General features: G+C 47.5%; 1 protein-coding gene across 19 annotated transcripts in view; it reads right to left on the bottom strand.

The window, feature by feature from the left end:
• Window positions 1–436: 436 nt before the first annotated feature.
• The window catches only part of Atxn2 (ataxin 2), a 97,219-nt gene continuing 77,896 nt past the window's right edge, over window positions 437–19,759 (bottom strand). For 9 of the 19 annotated variants that reach the window (XM_076561034.1, XM_076561036.1, XM_076561042.1 and 6 more), the window contains 7 exons: window positions 13,021–13,205; window positions 12,313–12,445; window positions 9,202–9,255; window positions 4,482–4,627; window positions 3,746–3,973; window positions 1,853–2,021; window positions 437–1,042 (listed from right to left, as the gene is read on the bottom strand). In XM_076561034.1, the coding sequence (XP_076417149.1) occupies window positions 1,014–1,042; window positions 1,853–2,021; window positions 3,746–3,973; window positions 4,482–4,627; window positions 9,202–9,255; window positions 12,313–12,445; window positions 13,021–13,205 (944 nt within the window). In that variant the 3' untranslated portion in view covers window positions 437–1,013. Of the gene's footprint in view, window positions 1,043–1,852; window positions 2,022–3,745; window positions 3,974–4,481; window positions 4,628–9,201; window positions 9,256–12,107; window positions 12,260–12,295; window positions 12,446–13,020; window positions 13,206–19,759 lie in introns of those variants that run through there. The other 10 variants (XM_076561026.1, XM_076561027.1, XM_076561033.1 and 7 more) reach the window with 4 other exon arrangements.

Below are 19,759 nucleotides of genomic sequence, written 5' to 3'. Positions count from 1 at the left end.
TGGCTTTCCTGACCCCTGGCTCCCCTCCCCTCCCTGCTGCAGCCCAGATGGACCCCGGGCTCTGTGCTACTAGCAAGCACTCAGGCACTAGGGACACAACGGCCAGCCTGGTAAAGCAGTCCCTCCTGCCCCTGCTGGGAGCACAGGCTGAACTGGGACACAGCCCATCAACAGCGCTTTGGTTCTATAGACAGGAGACAGAACCAGACAGTCTGCAGCTGCTCACAGACAGGGACTTTTGAAAGCCCCCACCTCTGGCCAGTCTTCCTCCTGCGAAGCCTAACGCTAATCCCCCAAGAGGGAATCTCATCTTGACCTTTTCTAGATGCCTTGAGCCAGAAGCGAAGGTGAAGAAAAGTCATCGGTCAGCACCTCCTCCGGTAGGGTCTGTTCCTCAGAGCAGCAAGAGTCGCCACAAACACACACTAACTGGGTATCAGTTTTTAAAACTTTTTTTATTTTTTAATTTTTTTTTTAGTTTTTATTTTATATTATCTACAAAGTAAAAGTTTTCCCTTAACTTAAAAGTTGAACCACTGCAGACAGTGATCGCCTCATCAAACTTGATTTATAAATAATAATCCGTCAGTTTGGCGGTAAGAATTGACTGAACTTGTGTCAAGTTTAGTAAAAGGGCGTTCCAAGTCTTGATTTTTTTTAAAGCGGTAATAGCAGCAAGAATCACTCTTGTTACTTCTTTTGCTAGCTGATGTGTTCATGACTCTCAAGGGCCATTAAAAAATAAATAACTTCCAGTTTCAGCAAGCAGAGCTGGGTACTTGCGGGACCCTGCAACAGCGCATGGAATTATGAACAGCCACAAGTCCCTACATGCCTCTACTCGGTCCAGAACATCCTCCACTGCAAGTGAACTGTTAGCATTCCTATTGGATGGTAAATCAGTGTATCTTTAAAAAACAAAATCAATCAAGTTCTAGTTTTCTGTGCTTCCAGTTGGTAGAAGCAGGAGGAGGGAGGAGGGAATTTGGCCTTTCGGTTCCTCCAGGGCAGCCTTACAACTGCTGTTGGTGGTGGGCTTGTACTGTAAGAAAGAAAAGTGGCTATTTAAACGGAACAGAGGCACCACTGCCCACCAGCCTAGTGTCTGCAGCACGTGACTGTCGACTATTCTTGTGCTAGCTGAGTAGACTGGAGCTTTAATGCTGCCCCCACCCGCCCCAGCTGCAGCCAAGGTGGGGTTGGGGAGGGAAGGGGGGTGAGGAGAAACAAACCAGTCAGACGTAAAACCACTTCAGATACAAGTCCTGGACTTGCTGCTTGTGGGGCAGGAGCACAGGCCTTCACACCCCCTCCCACTAATGCTAGCCAAGCACCAATACTTTCCAAGTCACCGGGGAGACAGGTGTCGCCACAGCAGCCATCCAGTATGAGACATCATGGGCGTCCTGTGTCAGGGCACAGGCTGGGGCTAACACTACACTCAAACCAGTCCGCACACAGCTCATCAGTGTTCTCCTCCAAGCTACAATCAAACTCGGCCATGGGCATGAACCCCCCACATCAGCCTATAGGGACTCAGGAAGGAACACACTTGCCCTGTCCAGCCTGTCATACATAACCAGGAAGGCCAACTGAGTCCTCGGCATGCATCAGCTACCCAGAATGAGGCTGCTGCTCTCAACCAACCCTGATACCAGCAGAACACACACAGACTCCGCTCCGGAGGCCCTGAGCCCTGCTGCTCCCTGACCATCACAATCCCTCCTGCGCACACTTGGACGGGCCTTGCTAGCCAGGTTTGGAGCCTCAAGCAGTGGTCCTGCCTGCCGTTCTACCTGGGCGAGCAGAATGCTCGGGGTGCCCCGGCGGCCCCTGCACACACACGCCTCACCTGAAGGGTGCGTCATATAGGGGAAATGCGCTGTTGTCGAGACTGGAATGGGCTGTAGTGCACTTTGAGCGAGGGCGGCCTGGGGACCGCCGGGTGGCTGTGTCGTCATTAGCATCATTGGCGCATGGGCAGTTGGATGAGAAGGAACCATTCCTGACTGTACATGAGCCTGAAACAGAGAGCTCTTTTACGCATACAGGCAACATCTCCGTCTTAAACAACAAGTCAACTGTTCCTTTCATTGGACTGGGACTCAAGAAGGGGCAAGATGGAGTCCTTGAGTCAAATCCTGCAGGGTTGGGATGGAGACGTTGGCCACAGCCTCCTAGTCCCCAGTGTCTGCTCACAGACTGTCACACAGGGCAAGGTCTTCACCAAGAGCAGGCCTCTACTAGGGTGGGAGGGGCGCGTTCCTAACTCGCCATGGCACGGGGCCAAAGACATCAATGCCCTTTTCAAGTGAGCAAGCAACTAACAAGGAAGGCCTGTGAGGAGGCTGCCTCCCCAGCACCCTTAGCAGCTTCCTGCGCCTCCTCTCCCGCCCTCCCCCAGTCGTGACGGGTTCCCCAGAAGTAGGGTGAGCAGCACTTAGCCCCTCACTCTAAAAGCTTGGCTGGTGGAGCAAAGGGCGCAGTTAAAGGCTCCAGTGAGATGAGGGTGGCCTGAGGCTGGCCCAGCCTGGTGCCCTGGACCAGGTGGTGACAGGGTAGACCAGCCATGCTGGCTGACCGGCTGGCGAGCCCGGCCTCCGCTCTGCGGGAGTGGGCAGAGCAGGAAGAGGCTGCTTCCTGCCTCCCATGCTGTGCGCTGCTCTAGACCGTCACCCCAGCGAGGCGCTGGCTCACACCTCAACAGGCCCACGGCTCTCCGCTGTCCCTGTAATCGAGCCTCTCTCTGCCTCTTCGACACAAACACACAGGGAGGTTTAGGGGAGCCTGTCTCACACGTCAACTCGCAGCCTCTGCTCGACACTGAGGACCCTGACTCTTAGCTCTCACTCCACCAAAGCACTGACCAGACCGGCTCCCCTCCCACTGCACCAGACAATCAACACGAGGACGGCCTATGGCCCTTAGCTCTGGGGGAAGGAAGGACACCTAGTAACAAACTAGCCTTCTGCAAGAGACCCAACCGCACGGCATCTCGAGCCCACACCTTGCCAGAGCCTCACTGGCGCACTGTGACAGGAAATGGAGTCATTCAGTAACCCTGAGTGAGACCCGCCTCAGGGAGCTGCGATCAAAGCAGCCGAGACACCTGATGCAGCCACCTTACACTAGACAGAGGCCTCCCCTGGCCTGGGCTGCCCACAGTCCACGGCCAAGCACTCAGGAAGCACAACACAGGACTGCAGCAGGTAGAGGGTAACCCGGCCAACAACTGAGACACGTCTCGGAATTCGTGTGACTAACATTCAAGCCAACGGGCCAGTACAGTCACCTCAGAGAGCTGAGAACCACTGACAGCCTGCCTGCCGTCCCTGCCAGGCTCCCGTGTGTGTGTGTGTGTGTGTGTGTGTGTGTGTGTGTGTGTGTGTGTGTGTGTGTGTGTGTAGAAGTGTCTATATGTGCACACATATACACATGGTGGTTAAGCTAGAAAGACGCAGCAAAGCAGACACAGAGAGGAAAAGACCGGGGTGCATTCCAGACTCAGAGTTTTAAGGTCTCAGCTGGGAGATGCTAAGTCACAATTTCACTGATCCCATCACAAAATCATAGCAACATTCACTGAGGGCCAGAAGATCACGTACTAAGCAGGGAGGGGGAGACAGGCAGATGGCACCACACACAGGGTTTCCTGGCTTGGGGAGCATCTGGCTCCTTGCTTGCTTATCTGACAACCACCACACCCTACGTGGCCTTCACAGAAACTTGGCTAGTGCTGTTTTACCTGAGGTACGTGGGCCATGTGGGGAGGGGTGGTGTATGCCGGCTGAACATGAGAAGGATGGATGGTGAAGACTGTCTGTTGTGCTGCTGGGAAACTGCTCTGTGGAGACTGTGTATTAGAGGCAGGTGTCATGGAAGGTGGGGTCGGTGCCAGCCCCGCGTGGTAAATGGCTGACTGCTGCTGTGGACTGGCCAGATGAAGAGCTTGGGCGGCCTGGTGCTGATGGTGCTGCAAAGCAACGGGAGATTTCTTGACTGAGAAGCCGTCAGGATGAGAGCAGCAGCCCCGCCCCAGCCCAGCCACGCCCAGGAAGAACACCAGGGCATCTCCTGTCCAGACAGTCTTTTCTGGGTTCTCCAGCCCATGCACATCTCAGCCTGGCAGTTACAGGTCCAAACAAGTAGAGGTGGAACAACTCACGGGACGCCTGGCCATTCACTGCCCACTAGCAAATGTGGCTAAAGAAGCCACAGGAAGGCAACATTATCAAGTGGCTTCAGGAATGCAATTCCAGACAGTGCTTTAGACTTAAGCTAAAGTAGCTTTTCCACAATCATGTTTCCGGCATTTACCCTTAGGGGATGGCTTACTTGACATGACATTTTCAAGACCTCCCCTGTACCCACAACTGCCTGCAGCTACGTCACGATGGCTGCTCCATACATCCTGATCACACAGACTTGTAAGCAGCCGAGACAAGGAAGCAGCTGTCCACGCACAGCCCACATCTCCTTACCTGAACAGGACTGGGTGCAGGATGACTTCCACCATGCTGGCTTTGTTGCTGTCCAGTGGGAGTGGCCGAAGGCTGTGGATGGGGCGTATGTGGATGCAGGGTGGCATTAGGATGCGCATACTGCTGAGCAAGGGAGCCCGTGGAAACTGAGGCAAAAGGAAAAGGAATGTGTACAACCGATACATGCTGATGACCACTGCCAGCCCGCTATGCTCACTGAATGCCTCACGACCACTACAATCTGACCCATGCCACTGACATTCTCTGCAGCCGTTTACATCAGGCACAGTCTGGAAAATACACATCAGGGCTCTGCTTCACAAGGGCAGCATTTAACTCACGTTACAGCTCTGCACATTACACCAACACCTAGTTAATCTGAATTTACTCAACAGTCCATTTCTTTTGGAGGCAGAAACAATTCCAAAAATCACTCTGGCTCACATGAAGACATGTGCTGCCTCTCTCAGGGCCATCCTCTGGCCACCCTCACCATGCTACTGTCCTACAGTCTCAGCGCCCACATTGGTGAAGCTGGGGGCAAAGACAAGGTCATTGTTATCCCAGTCACAGCATCCATTCCACTCCTGCTTCCTACTGCGGAGCTCCTAATAAAGCCCAGAGATGAACCTGCCCACCCCATCTTGTTCACTAGAATACCACCAAAGGAAACACGATGACCCTCTTAAAATGTGATCAGAGACAAAGACCCAGAGGCAGCTCGCTCTCTATCTAGTATGGGCTCCACCCTGGTACCAAACAAGATCAAGAATTAGATGAACCCTGCCTTCACAACAGCAGGCTGAGCATGAAAAGCCTGGGAAGGTCTCACTGCTCCTGTAACTCTGGACAGCTCACGGGTTCAAACTTCACAGGGAGAAGATGGAGTCAAAGGTCTATCAGCCGGACCCTTAGCCCTCCACAGCAAAGCTGCTGTCACACCATGCTCATGCTCTTCAGATAATACGTCATCTGTGTTTACAGATGGAGTATGGCAAAGCAGCAAAGCTCCTGAGAATGGCCAGCATGGAGGACTCCGGCTGCATACCACCTCAGTGGGAGAGAGGGTTTACGGACAGTAAACAGTCCTTGTGTGCCACAGTGCAGGGCACTCTACTCCCAACAGTGTGGTCTTGAATGGTGAATGCATCTCAGAGGGCAAAGCAGAATGCCAGAGCTGGGATGACCTGTGCACCAAACCACCAAGGCCACAGCTGTCACCGATGTTCCTCAGTATCCAGGTTAGACTGATGGAGGCGGTTTTGTTTAGACCCCAGTCAAGCTTCCCAGACTGGTAAGAGTCAACAGACAGACACGGTAACGAGAAAACCACGGCAGTCTAATGTCGGGTGTCTTCAACGTGATGGGTTTCTGTAAGTCAGGGAGTCGCTGTCTTCCAACTTGCTGGATTGTTCAAAGCCACCCTTAACCAGCACAGTACTTAAAGCTACTCTTCTTCTTGGAGACAGATCTCCTATGCACCCTAGGCTGCTGGATGATGATGACTGGTCTAAAAGTCCCATTTTTAAACCACATACGTTAAAACCCTTCCGCTGTTTAATGTTTCCTTTGTAGCAATGCTAAATCCAACCAAGGGAAAGAAATCCTCAAATTCTACTTAGAGGGTTTTATAAAGACAGTTGGTACAGAAGCTCAAGAGCTCTGAGATTTCATTAGTAATTAATTCCCAAGTATTCAGAACATAAAAAAGAGAGAGAAGGAAAAGGCGTCGAGACACAGCTCGAGAACAGAAAGGGAAACAACAAGTAACTCTGAGGAAACTAGGAAAAGGCTGCACTCCCGTCGCCATGGAAACACAGCCACCGCAGTAACAGTGATTATGTCCACCAGTCTCAGAATGTACAAGTCTTGATTCTGCCGGGTGGAAAGATAATTAAGATTCTTATTCCTTCATACCTCAAGTTGGCCTGGAACCCACCATCCTCCTGACTATCACACACACACTCAGCCAGGGTGAAATGGCTTTACTACTTACTTACTTACATTTTATGCTAAAGATGGAAGCCAGAACATCCTGCATACTGAGTACATAGTCTACACAGAGTTACCACCCCTAGCCACGTTTGTAAAATGTAGTCATCGGAAGGAGGCCTAATGGAGCCTCAACTCTCATTCTGTCGTTCAAACCCTCACACAACATCATGTCGCTCAGGATGACCTTGAACTTCTAAGAGAACATCTTGCCTTAGCTTCTCACATGATGGGGTTATGATTTTGCTCCCACACCCAGTTTTAAATTTTATGTTTATATACAAGGTCTTGCTACATTGCCTGGCTAGCCCCAAACTCTTAGGCTCAACCAAACTTCCTACTTTAGCCTCTTGAATAGGCAAGGACATACATCATGTCCAACTTTTAACTATGTATTTGAAAACCTTAAAATTATTATTGGTGTGTGGATGCCAGGAGGCGGGGGTGGAGGAACGTGACAGGGTTTTTCTGTGTCAGCCAGCAGAGCTGGTTTTCTCCCTCTACCTCTACGTGGGGTGCAGGCTTGAACACGGTGAACTTTTACTGTGGAGCCATCTTGCTGGCCCTATAGATACTTCTTTTAAAAAGATCTATTTTTCTTGTCTATAAAAACCCCAAACTGAAGCCGAGCTCACCTTCCTCCTAAATACCAGGTAACAAGTCCTTAGACGTAAAAGGCAGAGCTGTGAGAGGCAGAGCAGAGCTGGAAGCAGCACTTTCAGAAGCATCGCTAGCAATGTTTCCATCTGCTTAGGTGCTGGCTCCAAGCGTCTAAACAAGCCCCTCACAGAGTAACTCCCTTGTGAGAGCCTGGAGCCACGGGAACCCGACAGTCACTGCACACTAACAGCGAAGAGACACAGAGTGGGGAGAGGGAATTCTAAACCCAGGGAAGACAGGTGGGAGCGCAGAGATGGGTAAAGACAGGAGAACACGGAGAATGAGAGCACAACTCGGGAGAGCAGGGAACAAGGGTCTCAGCGTAGGGCAGGACTGAATGGTTCTGCTCTACCGGTTAATCTGACGTCCTGGGAAGTTAAGACTGAATCCTCCCTCTCAGAAGCTCTGAAATGGCTATTCACCAGCTAACCCACTACTTACAAGGCCTGAGCAGCCTTACGAGAGCTGCGTGAGAAGAGGACAAAGTGTTTCTTGACCTAAATATTTACAATTCTAAATATGCCATCAGTCAAAAGATGTTTAACACTGACTACACCTAAAACCGGTCTCCTAAGTTAAGATGTTAACAGAAGCAACTTCAGTCCATAGGGCCACGTGTTTGACCTTTTTGACCGTGGATGCACAAGTCGTCACCGGTGCTCCCCAGCACTGGAAAACGACACTGACAAGAAGCAGGACACGATCCTCCGACTTCAACACTAATTCTGAAAAGGGGATATGACTCAAGGAGGACATTTCAAGGGGAAGGGAGTAAGAGACACCTAACTAAACCCTGGGGAAATGGAAGTGGAACACCGTGGCGACTACAATCCCCACTAGCAGCTGGTGGATTTTTGACTCCTTGAAAGTCAGGAGGGAGCTATGCTCAGGCTGTTAGTGCTCCGGGAAGATGACTGAGGACCTTCAGCCATTGACCAGGACAGGGACTGTAACAGACAGCAGGATGGTGAGGAGAACTGCATGTGAAAGCTGTCCTCATGGTACAGTCAACAAGACTTTCCACTTTCCCAAGAGCACCTTGTTAAAGGACTCCATTTGTTAACTGATCCCGGGCACAAAAAAAAAAAAAAAAAAAAAAAAAAAAAAAAAAAAAAAAAAAAAAAAAAGTAACTTATTTTGAATACCAAGCCTTGGTACAATTAATGAAAATTTAAGGTCAAAGTGTTTCCAAAACCCTGTACCTGATGATTAGCAGTCATGCCAAAATAACCCAGAATTTACTCCCTAGTAGAAAACTTAAATCTCAGCATTCTCTAGAACTCATGTTTCATACAAACTGACATCAGCAGCATACATTTCTCAAGGATCTGTACTACCAAACTCCGTGATCTGCTTTATTTGAAAACACTGCCCCCAAACAGGGAAACCCATCTATCAACTTCACGCAAGGGAAGGCGGCAGCCTAGACCTCCTTCTGTTGGCTGCAAGGCCTGTGCTTCCAGGTCTACTCGTGCTGAGGGAAGCTCCAGACACCCCACCATAGCTGCTCCAGGCACTCTAAGCCTCTAGTCATGAAAACACAAACCAGAAAGAAGAACTGCCTCTCCAAGTACATCCTCCACCCTCTGCTACAGGAACCCCAGTGAGGACACTTCTCTGTCGCCAGGACACTACAAAACCAGGGATTAAGCTTTACGCTAAGTTTGTGGCTTGTTCAAAAACAGTATTAGTTGTTCAGAAAGTTTCCCTGAATAAGGTATTTCCCACACAGTTACACTCTTGCTTTGTATGCAAAAACTGCTTCCTAAAACAACTCAGCCTTCCTTTGTCCCCAGCCTTATTAAGACGGGCCAGTTTTTCTGTCAAAACTCGGAATTACACAAACACAGCCACAATTTTTTTTTTTAACTAGGGAATAAATTCAGGGTCTAGTGCATGCTAGGGCAAGTATTCTACCACTGAGCTACATACATCCCCAGCCCCACATGCATACTTTGAATGATTCTGTCTAGCAGAAGGAAAATACTCTCCAACAAGTTAGCTATTTTAACATGTATCGCTTAGTGTTTACTGTGTAATTAAAATTAGTATAAAAAACCCAACTCACTGGCAAAGTAGAAAGAAGGGCTTGTCTCCTTGTTGTATGGTAATTTGGGACATGCTGAATTTGGGAAATAGAAAGGTACATTAGCCTCTTGAGGTGTGCATTGCTGATGTTCTGGAAAGGCCGACACATTCAGTGATCTTTGTACTGATGCACGGTTCGCCTGGACAGGGGTGGGTGCCCAGCACTGTAAATAAGCATTGCTGCAGAGATTTACAAGCGAACAGGACTGAACCGGAAGGCTTTCCTTCTGTACTGAGGGAGCAAGTCCACACGCTGACTTGCTTAAATAAAAAGAATAAGATTATTATCTAATATAGAACCATTCACTGATAAAAAGACCAACATGGCATCCATCAAACAGCCTTGATATAAGCAGTGGACTGAGGTAATGCAATATTTAAGCAAATTCATGATATACAATTTTTCACAGCAACACAAATGTAATTACAGACCCCTGGTAGTGAATCCTAAAGTTCATGATATAAAAATATGAACACAAGCCGGGCAGTGGTGGCCCACGCCTTTAATCCCAGCACTTGGGAGGCAGAGGCACGTGGAGCTCTGTAAGTGTGGGGCCAGCCTGATCTACAGAGTGAGTTCTAGGACAGGTAAGGCTACAGAGAGAAACCTTGGCCTGACCCCCCCCCCAAATATATATGTATATATACACATACACACATATAAACACAATATTTATGTTCATTATACTTAAAAAAACTTATCTGCGTTAAACCACACGTTCAAAATATTCAGCTGAGTGTGGCTATACACACCTCCAATCCCAGCACCAATTGGGAGCCAGAGGCAGGTAGATCTCTGGCAGTTCAAGGCCAGCCTGGACTATATAGCAAGTTCCAGGCTAGCCAGGGCTACATAGAGAGCCCCTGTCTTTGGAGAGGTAGAGGTGGAGAGAGGCAGAGCACATTCAGTTCTTCGTCTCATTATTGTTTCTGGAAATGAAACCATTGCTGGATCCCAACTCAGATGAGCAGGAGCCTGATATGAGGGGCAGACGTGAAAGTCACTTCTTAGGAGGGGAGAGGCAGCAAGATGAGGTGCTAACACAAGTCCTTTCTTAAGAGAGTACAAGGTCACACATGCTGTAGCCTCCTTGTCAAGAAGGCCCTTGCCTTGACTACACCAGTAACCACCAACAAAAAGGAGATGCCCGATTAGCACCAACAAGTGCGGCAAAGCACCATCACATCATCAAATCTGGAGTTAGCTACAAGTCAATGTAATTCGATTTCTTGACATATCAAATACATACTTTTCCAAGGACATGGACTTAAAATCAGCATTCCCATACAACAGTTCTCAGACAGTATTTTGGCATAACTGACCAGAGGAAGAGCCAAACTACCTAAAATTACTGGAAGGTACTGACAAACTTGTATGAACAGATTGTGACTGCAAAAAAACACCCCAACAATTAACTCCCTGGTGTGCTTTCAAGGAACTGCACGACCAAGCAACCCTTCTGCAGTGTTGCCCTGGCTGCCACAGTGGCTGTTCCTAAAAGCACTGGAAACCTCAGCTCCAGACTTTGCTGATCCAATGGGGACATGCCAGAAAACAGGAGGGAAGAGGTGGTTCTTCTTAATCTGCAGGAACCACCAGTGTCCACAATCTCACCAGCTTGCCACCCGAGCCTCTAACAAGCTGGAAAACTGCAGGAAGGCCAGGAAGAGGATCGCCAGAGTCTTTCCATACAAGGGCTGATCTGGTCCCAGGGAACACACACATCATGATGAAAACTGAAACCAGGCCAGGCTATCACTTTATAAATCAATTAAGGGGGACTTTTGAGACAGAATCTTCTAGTCACTTAGACTGGTCTTTGAATTTCTGATCATCCTTTTTCCTGATGTCCACAGGGCTGAGATTTACATGCTCACCATGCCAGGAAAACAAATGGACTTTTTTGTTTGGTTTTTCAAGACAGGGTTTCTCTGTGTAGTTTTGGCACCTGTCTTGGATCTCACTCTGTAGACCAGGCTGGCCTCGAACTCACAGAGATCCACCTGGCTCTGCCTCCTGAGTGCTGGATCAAAGGCGTGAGCCACCATTGCCCGGCCAGGTGGACTTCTTGAAAGCACAGCAGACTTCAGAATTCTATAAAGGCAGATGTTTTCCATGGCATATATCCTAACTCCTAATGAACCCCAGTGGCAGGTGTGTACTGCTTGAATGCATGTACGTGATTAAAAATACAGTAACAACAACACTCAGGCTGTCCAATCCTAATCTCAATCAACCGGCACAAATGTTACAACCATCAAGAAGGATCAAAGAAGTGTTTACTAGAACCTAGAAATGTAACTGTCCGGCATATGCTCAGTAAGGCACAAAACAACAACAACAACAACAACAAAAACACTAGAAATACAACGTCTGTACAGCTGCATGTATTTATCATCTTAGTCCTACAGTGTGCACTTCTCAATTTTATGAGTAAGCGATACTCACTATGAACACAACTGTGTGTTAAGTTTGTTTTGGTGTCATTTAAAGCTGGGACAAGCACACAAGCACACTGTAAAGTGGCCGGGCAGTGACAAGGGGTAGAAGCAGGGATGGTGGCACCCTTTCCTGCAAGGCTTAGGCAGCAGGGTAAGTGGAAAGACCCGACAAAGATACCCTCTATTACATCATTACCTTTTTGTTCCTTTCAAAACAGGGTCTTACTATGTAATACCAAGCTGGCCTCGAACCCCCAGAGATTCGCCTGCCTCTGTCTTCCTGAGTGCTGGGATTAAAGGCGTGCGCCACCACACCTGGCTCATGTTATCATTTTTTAAAGGAGAAACAAGTCGAGACAAGAACTACAGGTACAAAGTAGAAATGGTCTTTTGTTTTTGTTTTAAGACTCTCAATGTCACAGTCAGGTTACTTTTACTTCTTGTTTTTGAGGGAGGTCTCTTCACTGCCCAGGCTCGACTCTAACTCCTGGGCTTAGATGATGCTCCCACCTTAGTCTCCCCGCAAGCAGCCAGGATGTAGGGTCCCCCCAGCCCACCTATCTCAGGCTATTCCTAAACAGAGAATCTTCCCAGAGCTTTAAAGCAAGCACAGCCATACACACAGAAAAGACAGTGAAATGCTTCTTACCATACATGGCATGCGTCTGCTCATGAGCCCCGAACTGAGCTGCTGAAGAAGATACTAAACCAGGCTGTGCATGTGCTGCTGGAGCCATCATTCTGGCACTGCCCTGTATGACAGGGCTGTACACGTGGGGATGCTGCGTTCAGACAAAAACAGACAAACACATACATAAATAAAAAAATCATACCAAAATGAACCATGTGGATCTTAGTTAAGATTCATGGTGTATGTGTGTGTGTGTGTGTGTACGTATACATGTGTACACGTACACATGCATGCACTAATGTCTGTGTTGGTGCATGAAGAGGCCAGAATAAGGCATCATCAGATCCCCTGGTCCTGGAGTTACAGGAAGCTGTGAACTGCCATGTAGGTGCTGGGAACCAAACCTGGGTCCTCTCAAGAGCGGGAAGTGTTCTTCACTACTGAGCCATCCATCACTCCAGCCCAGTCAGTTCCTATTCCTACCTTCATGGTTCCCAGAATGAATGTGGTTCACATATATACATGCAGGCAAAACAATTATACACATAAAATAAATCACAAATCTAAAACAATTACTATAATTCTAACTTGCAGAGAAACGTAAAAGGCTCCATCTCCTTAACTATCTGATACCATTAAACAAAGCCAAAAACTCCATAAACATGTGACCAGCCAAAATGAGCTGTTTTTGTCAAGAGTTACAGTGAGTGAAGCCTCCCGCCTTACCTGAGACTGATAATGTGGCACATGCTGAACTAGAGGCTGATTGGGAAACTGCTGAGGGCTGTAGGCGACGTACTGAGTGGAGTAAGCGGGTGGGGTGGCTACAATGGGGGGGCCTGCCGCTGAGGCAGGGTGCATCATGGTGCTTTGATGATGCTGGTCTTGCCGCTGTTGGGGCATATTTGGTACTGCAGGGAAGAAAAAGAAACACATGAATAGGAAATGAAGCTTCCTCAGCACAATGCATGCACCTGTGTGATCTGACTCTGATCCTGCCTCGCACGGCTCCCACCCACCTTCAGCCACTCAGCTTACCATCCTGCTCTCATCCTCAGGAATATGACCCACCCTTCAGAGTTCAGCTGGTCAAGTGGTCTTCCCTTCACCTGGCTTTCATCGCTAACATAGACATAGTATCAGGATGGGGGAAGTGTGTCCGATACATTTTATCATGTGTTTGAAGGGCATGAAAGTTCACTTCAGAAGAAAAATAAGAATGACAATACAAATCCAACGCCTACCACTCAATCCCCTCTTCACTTCCCATCCCGTTTGGATTTTGTCAGGACCCCGGGAATGCTCAACAAGCCCACCACTGAGCTACACCCCAGCCAGCCCTCCTCGTCTCCCCCAACATCACACACCACCAAGGGCACCAAGTGGCAGGGTTCTAATTAACATCCCCATGCGCTTCCACATTCCTACAAGGGTTCCTTTTCCAGACAAATGCCAGCTGAGAGCTGCGCACACCTTCCACCCAACACCCAGGAGGCAGAGGCAGGAGGGTCTCCGTGGAGTGCTCACACACCCACTGTGTCACCGGGGCCTTTCTCCCACAAATGCCTAGCGGTTCTAACTGTCACACCTGTTTCTGATGTCACGCTAACTGAGGGGAGGAACTACATGCCTCGTGAGGGGTACGGCACCAAGAACATATAACATGGCTTGTTCACTAGGTGAACAGAATCAAAGCAACTATTTATATCTATGTATTTATTATTTTAAATTTTTAAAAAGGTTGGCTGTACATTTAATGACTACTATAATTTATGTTATCTATTTAGAAAGTAAACTTGAAAACAGAAGAAAACAAAATAATGAATTTTCCCAATATAGTCCTGGCAGTCCCCATGTTAAAAGGTGCTGAACTAAATACTGCGGAGCTAGTGGGAGGCTTTTTGGCAGGCACGAAGCAGTGAGGCCACCCCGAGTGCCACACAAACCAGCAGAACTGGTGCACACCTGCACAACTGTAGCACAAGGAAGGTGGAGGTAAGACGAGCCTGAATTCAACACAAGCATAAATGCACTTTTGAGGCTGGCTGGGATACATAACCCCTGAAGATAAATACATTAGAAAAGAAACAAGCAAACAAAGCCCAGAGCTAGTCATGCATACCTGACCCCTACAGAGGTGTTCTACTGACTTGGCTGTAGTGGTTTCTACAAAACTGAATGTCTATGCATCTTAGGTCACACTTTATACAGACCACACTTGAACCATTCCACATGTCAGCAGCAATTCTGCCCAACACAGGCCATGTGGCAGTGCCTGGAGACTGTCTGAGTCACTGTCATCAAGGTAAGTTGGGGGTACAACTACGAGGGTCTGGTGGTTGCCAATAAGCACCCCAGTCCACAAGGGGTTTCTCCCCTGTAGAAAAGAACACCAGCCACAAATGGCAATGGTGTCAGGGTGAGAAAATCTACTTGAAGCCTGGCATAATGGTTGCAGGCATGAAGCTCAGAACCTGAGTATAGGAGGCAAGATCAGTAGTTCAAACTCCACACAGCTACAAAGAACTGGAGGCCAGAGCAGACCCAAGGACTCTGTCTTGAACAAAACAGAGGTGTGTGTGTGATCTACTTTATGTTAATTCCCTGACTGGCATGTGTTCAAACATAAATCTACCAGCCTCACAGGATGCACAAAAGGTAAATGTAATTTATGACGAGGGGAAACTGAGGTGTAGTTTTATGCAACGTTTCCACTGCCATGCAAGAAAAGGTCTCTTTTGTATGGTGTGTGGAATTTTAGAACCAGCACTTGACTTTGTATATTTGAAAGATATTAGAAATACCTTTGTCCAGCACCTCAGTTTGTTCAGGAGCGGCACAGCAGTGTAAGGATACAGTAAACACACAGGCAGAGACAGCTGCCTTTGCAGGACTTTCTAAGTTATGACTTAGAAGATACAAAGTACTGATATTTCCAAAACAGCAGTTTAAAAGGCAGATACTGAGGGAATGCATGAGACCCTTTACTTCTACCAGAACAAGTTTATTCTTGGATTTTCAACTCCATGAAGGGAGACAATCTCCTCTAGGTTAATTTCTAACTTTACTGAGAGTCTAGTAAAAATGCTAGCTGGAAAAATATACAATTCCTTAAGTTGATAATGCTCAAAGCATACAACACATTATTTTTTATCTTTAGAGACAGTTTTAAAAGGGCACCTCCTTTTCAATTGCATATGGTGTGCAAAAAAAAAAAATGAGGGGGGTAGATATAGGGTCTCATGTAGCTCAAGATGACCTTGAGCTTCTGATCCTTCTGCCTCAGTTTCCCAAGTATTATTAGAACTATAAGTGTGTGCCATACACACAATGAGAGGAGACATGACCCACCTCCACTGAAAGAACATGCACCACTCATAACAGCACAGACTGAATAAAACAAGAAACAAAACCCAAAAAAGCCCTATAGTCTGTCATTGCGGCAATTTGGGAGGCTGAGAAAGGATGAGTGTGAGTCCCAGGCTTCCTGGAACACAGAGGCAGAGAGCAAGGCTATCCAGGACAGCTTCAATGACTCTCTCCTCCCCTCCCTCTCTCCCTTCCTTGTGCTTTGATTGCCATACATGAAGCCCTGAGTTCAATTCTCAGATATATCTTCAACACCAGGGGGAAAATAAAAACCAACTTTGTTCTGGAAATTACTATTATGTAGTAATAGAAGTTTCCAGGGCTGGAAAGCAAGTAAGACTCCTTTAAACAAACACTACCCAAGGATACGATCAACAAGATTCAGATGCTGCCAAGAAATTAAAAAATGCACTCATTGGACTTAGAGACCAGTACTAAAGCTGTGGGCGGGGCAGGAGGAGACTCGGGGCGGGCAGCAGCTGCTTCCACACAGGAGCAACACAACAGGGCAGCTCACAGCCACCCGTAACAGCCCCAGCAGACCCAACACCCTCTTCAGACGTTGGAGGGTATTAAACATGTACTTGGTGTATATACATACGGACAGGGAGACAAATACATGACAATGAATTCTTTTTTTTTTTTTTTTTTTTTTTTTGGTTTTTCGAGACAGGGTTTCTCTGTGTAGCTTTGCGCCTTTCCTGGAACTCACTTGGTAGCCCAGGCTGGCCTCGAACTCACAGAGATCCGCCTGGCTCTGCCTCCTGAGTGCTGGGATTAAAGGCGTGCGCCACCACCGCCCGGCTAGACAATGAATTCTTAAAAAGTAAAATAAATAAATTGGGGGGGGGGGAATGGAAAGGTCTGTGGTTAAGAGTGCTTGTTGTGAGACGCTATCTAAAAAAAAAGAAAAAGAAATTAAAAAGCACTTGCCAGGTAATAGTGGCCCATTCCTTTAATCACAGCACTAGGGAGGCAGAAGCAAACCGATCTCTCAGTGTGGAGTATAGACTGAGCTCCAAGACAGTGAGGGCTACACAGAGAAACCCTGTCTCAAAAAACCAAAACAAAACACAAACTGCAGCTCCATGGGATCTGACATCCTCTATTGGCCTCTTCAAGCAACTGTGCACATGTACATACACATATGCATATAAACACACACACACACACACACACACACACACACACACACACACACACACACACACAATTTTGAGATCTGAAGAAATGGCTCAGTAGTTAAGAGGTCTGTTCTTTCTAAACCCAAGTTCAGTTCACAACACCCATGTTGGGCAGCTTATTACTAACTGGTAAATAAAAAGAAGTGGTCACTAAAAAACAAAAACTAAACAACCAAACCCTCCCCCTCCACACACTGATTTCATCATAGAGAAAATCTAGTGCTGACCAACTCTAATCCCAGGACTTGGAAAGTAGAGACAGAAGGAATGGAAGTTACTCCAAGGTCAGCGTGGACTACATGAAGCTACCTCGGTCAATGAAACACCTGCTGTGCACCATTAGAGCCCGACACCAGACCTGCAGCACCAGGAAAAGAAGGTGTGGCTCGCACCTGTCACCCTACAGTCGGAGCCAGGGAGATCTTTCAGGCTAGAGTTCTAGGTTCATTGGGAGACTGCCTCAAAAACATGGTGGTCAGACACTTTGCTCGCATGACAAAGAAACCAAGTTCTCCTGTGGCTGGATGCCCTTCCTGAGTCAGTGTGGTGGTTTGAAGGAGAGTGGCCCCATAAGCTCATGTATTTAGAGGCTTGGTCCCCAGCTGATGTACTGTTTGGGAAGGGTTGGGAATAAGTCCTTGCTGGAGGAGGAATCTCCCTGTTGGTGGACTTTGAGGTTTCAAAAGGCCACACGAGGTCCAGTCTGTTCCGGTCTCTCTTTATGTGGCAATCCACATAAAGGACTTGAAGAAGGAGGCTTTTGCTTTCTGCCTGCTTGCCATCACTCTCCATGGCAAGTTTCATTGTCCTCTTGCTGAGGCATTCCCTCAAGGTTGTTAGAAACTACTTCCGGATCCTACAGACGAAGACCAGCTAGCTGCTCCAGGAGTCCTCTGGGACTGCAGAGCCATTAAGCCATAGGATTAAATACCTATCTTTCTCTCAGGGGAGAAGCCTTGTTGGACTACCTGAACCACAGTCTGTAAAGCACTCTAATAAGTGTGTGTGTGTGTGTGTGTGTGTGTGTCCATCCTTTGCAAACAACCTAAGGCCAAGAGCTAGTGCCAGTGGTCCAAAAAAATGTGAAGTAATAACCCTGTGGATCTAGGCAGGCAAGCATTGTGATCACTTCTTGTGACAGCAGATCAACATTTAATATCTTTTAGCACCTTAAGTCTCAAGTAAGAAACTAAGAGGGGTAATGAATGAGAGGGTAAAGGACTGTACAGGGCTTAGTGAATACCCAAACCCACGTAAGGTTATGTGAAGCAGAGGTATCTGGGGTCTCATCTAGCACGGTGGACAAGCGAAGACGCTCTGCCAAACCAGGTGACTGCTGAGTACTGTTTTTGACCTTTATGCACACACACATGCGAGTACATATGTCTCAGTAAACATTTTACAGTAGTGGCTGGAGAGCTGGTTCAGTGCTTCTGAAAATGACTGATTATCCTTCCAGAGGACCTGAGTTAGACCCCCAGCACCCTCATGACAGCTCACAAGGGGATCTGATGTCTTCTGGCCTCTGCAGGTAGTACATAAACATAGTAGAGACACACATGTAGACAAAACACTCATACACATACACAAAAATGAAAATAAAGATTAAAATTAAAAAAAAAAAAATTGCCTGGCGGTGGTGGCACATGCCTTTATTCCCAATACTTGAGAGGCAGAAGCAGATGGATCTCTGTGAGTTCGAGGCCAGACCAGTCTACAGAGCAAGTTCCAGGACAGGCTCCAAAGTTACACAGAAAAACCCTATCTCAAAACAAAACAAATTTTTAATTCACAATGTTATTCTTTTTTTAAAAAATTATTTATTTTTATGTACATTGGTGTTTTGCCTGCATGTATGTCCATGTGAGGAAGCCAGATCCCCTGGAACTGGAGTTACAGACAGTTGTGAGCTGCCATGTAGGTGCTGGGAATTGAACCTGGGTCCTTAGGAAGAATAGCCAATGCTCTTAACCACAGAGTCATCTCTCCAGCCCCTACAATGTCGTTCTTAATTAGAAACATCAATATTAATTTGTTTTTCCCTTCGAGACAAAGCTTCTCTGCGTAGCCCTGGCTCTCCAGGAACTTGCTCTGTGCACCAGCCTGGCCTTGAACTCACAGAGATCCACCTGCCTCTGCCTCCCGAGTGCTGGGATTAAAGGTGTGTGCCACCACCAGCTGTCTTCAATATTAGTCCTTAAATCTAGTTTTTGTGGTAGTTCCCAGTTTTGGTCACTAAAAGGAGCGACAGGTAGTGACTCACTAGTGAACACACCAAATGACTAGGTTCCAAAACACAGTTCTTAGTAAAAGGAATTGGGGGTGCTAAGTGGTGGTAGCACACACCTTTAATCTCAGTACCTGGGAGGCAGAGGCAGGTGGATTTCTGTGAATTTAAAGCCAGTCTGATCTACAGAGTGAGTTCCAGGATGGTCAGGGCTACACAGTGAGATCCAGTCTTAAAAACAAAATAAAAACAAACAAACAAACAAACAAACAAACAAACAAACAAACAAACAAACTAACTCAAGGTTTCCTGGAGAAAGGCAGTCGGCTCAGCCAGAGCTACTGTGACTTCAAGCTGCTGGGAGACGACTGGGTGTTTTAAACCTAGAGTGGAGGTGCCCTGCCCGAAGGGGCCCCTCAGTCAAAGATGGTGCCCTGCCTGGAGGGGCCCCTCAGTCAAAGGTGGAACAAGAACAAAAGAGCAACTGACCCAGGCGTGTGTATTCATCCATGTTTCACAGAGTCTTTTTAAAATGAGAAGAAAAATGGCTGATTAGTCCAATAGTAGACCAATAAAGAGAAGGAGTTACAAGCTCACAGAAACCCAAGTGAAGCTGCAGCGGGCACCGTGGGAAGCAGAACCGAGGAGGAGTGTGCCAATTCTTTTTCTGAAAACTGGGCCGGGG

This window comes from Peromyscus maniculatus, chromosome 23 (genome assembly GCF_049852395.1).
Source record: "Peromyscus maniculatus bairdii isolate BWxNUB_F1_BW_parent chromosome 23, HU_Pman_BW_mat_3.1, whole genome shotgun sequence".
Lineage (NCBI taxonomy): Eukaryota > Metazoa > Chordata > Mammalia > Rodentia > Cricetidae > Peromyscus > Peromyscus maniculatus.
Note: the sequence above shows the minus strand (reverse complement) of the source record. Positions and strands in the feature narration are given on the sequence as shown.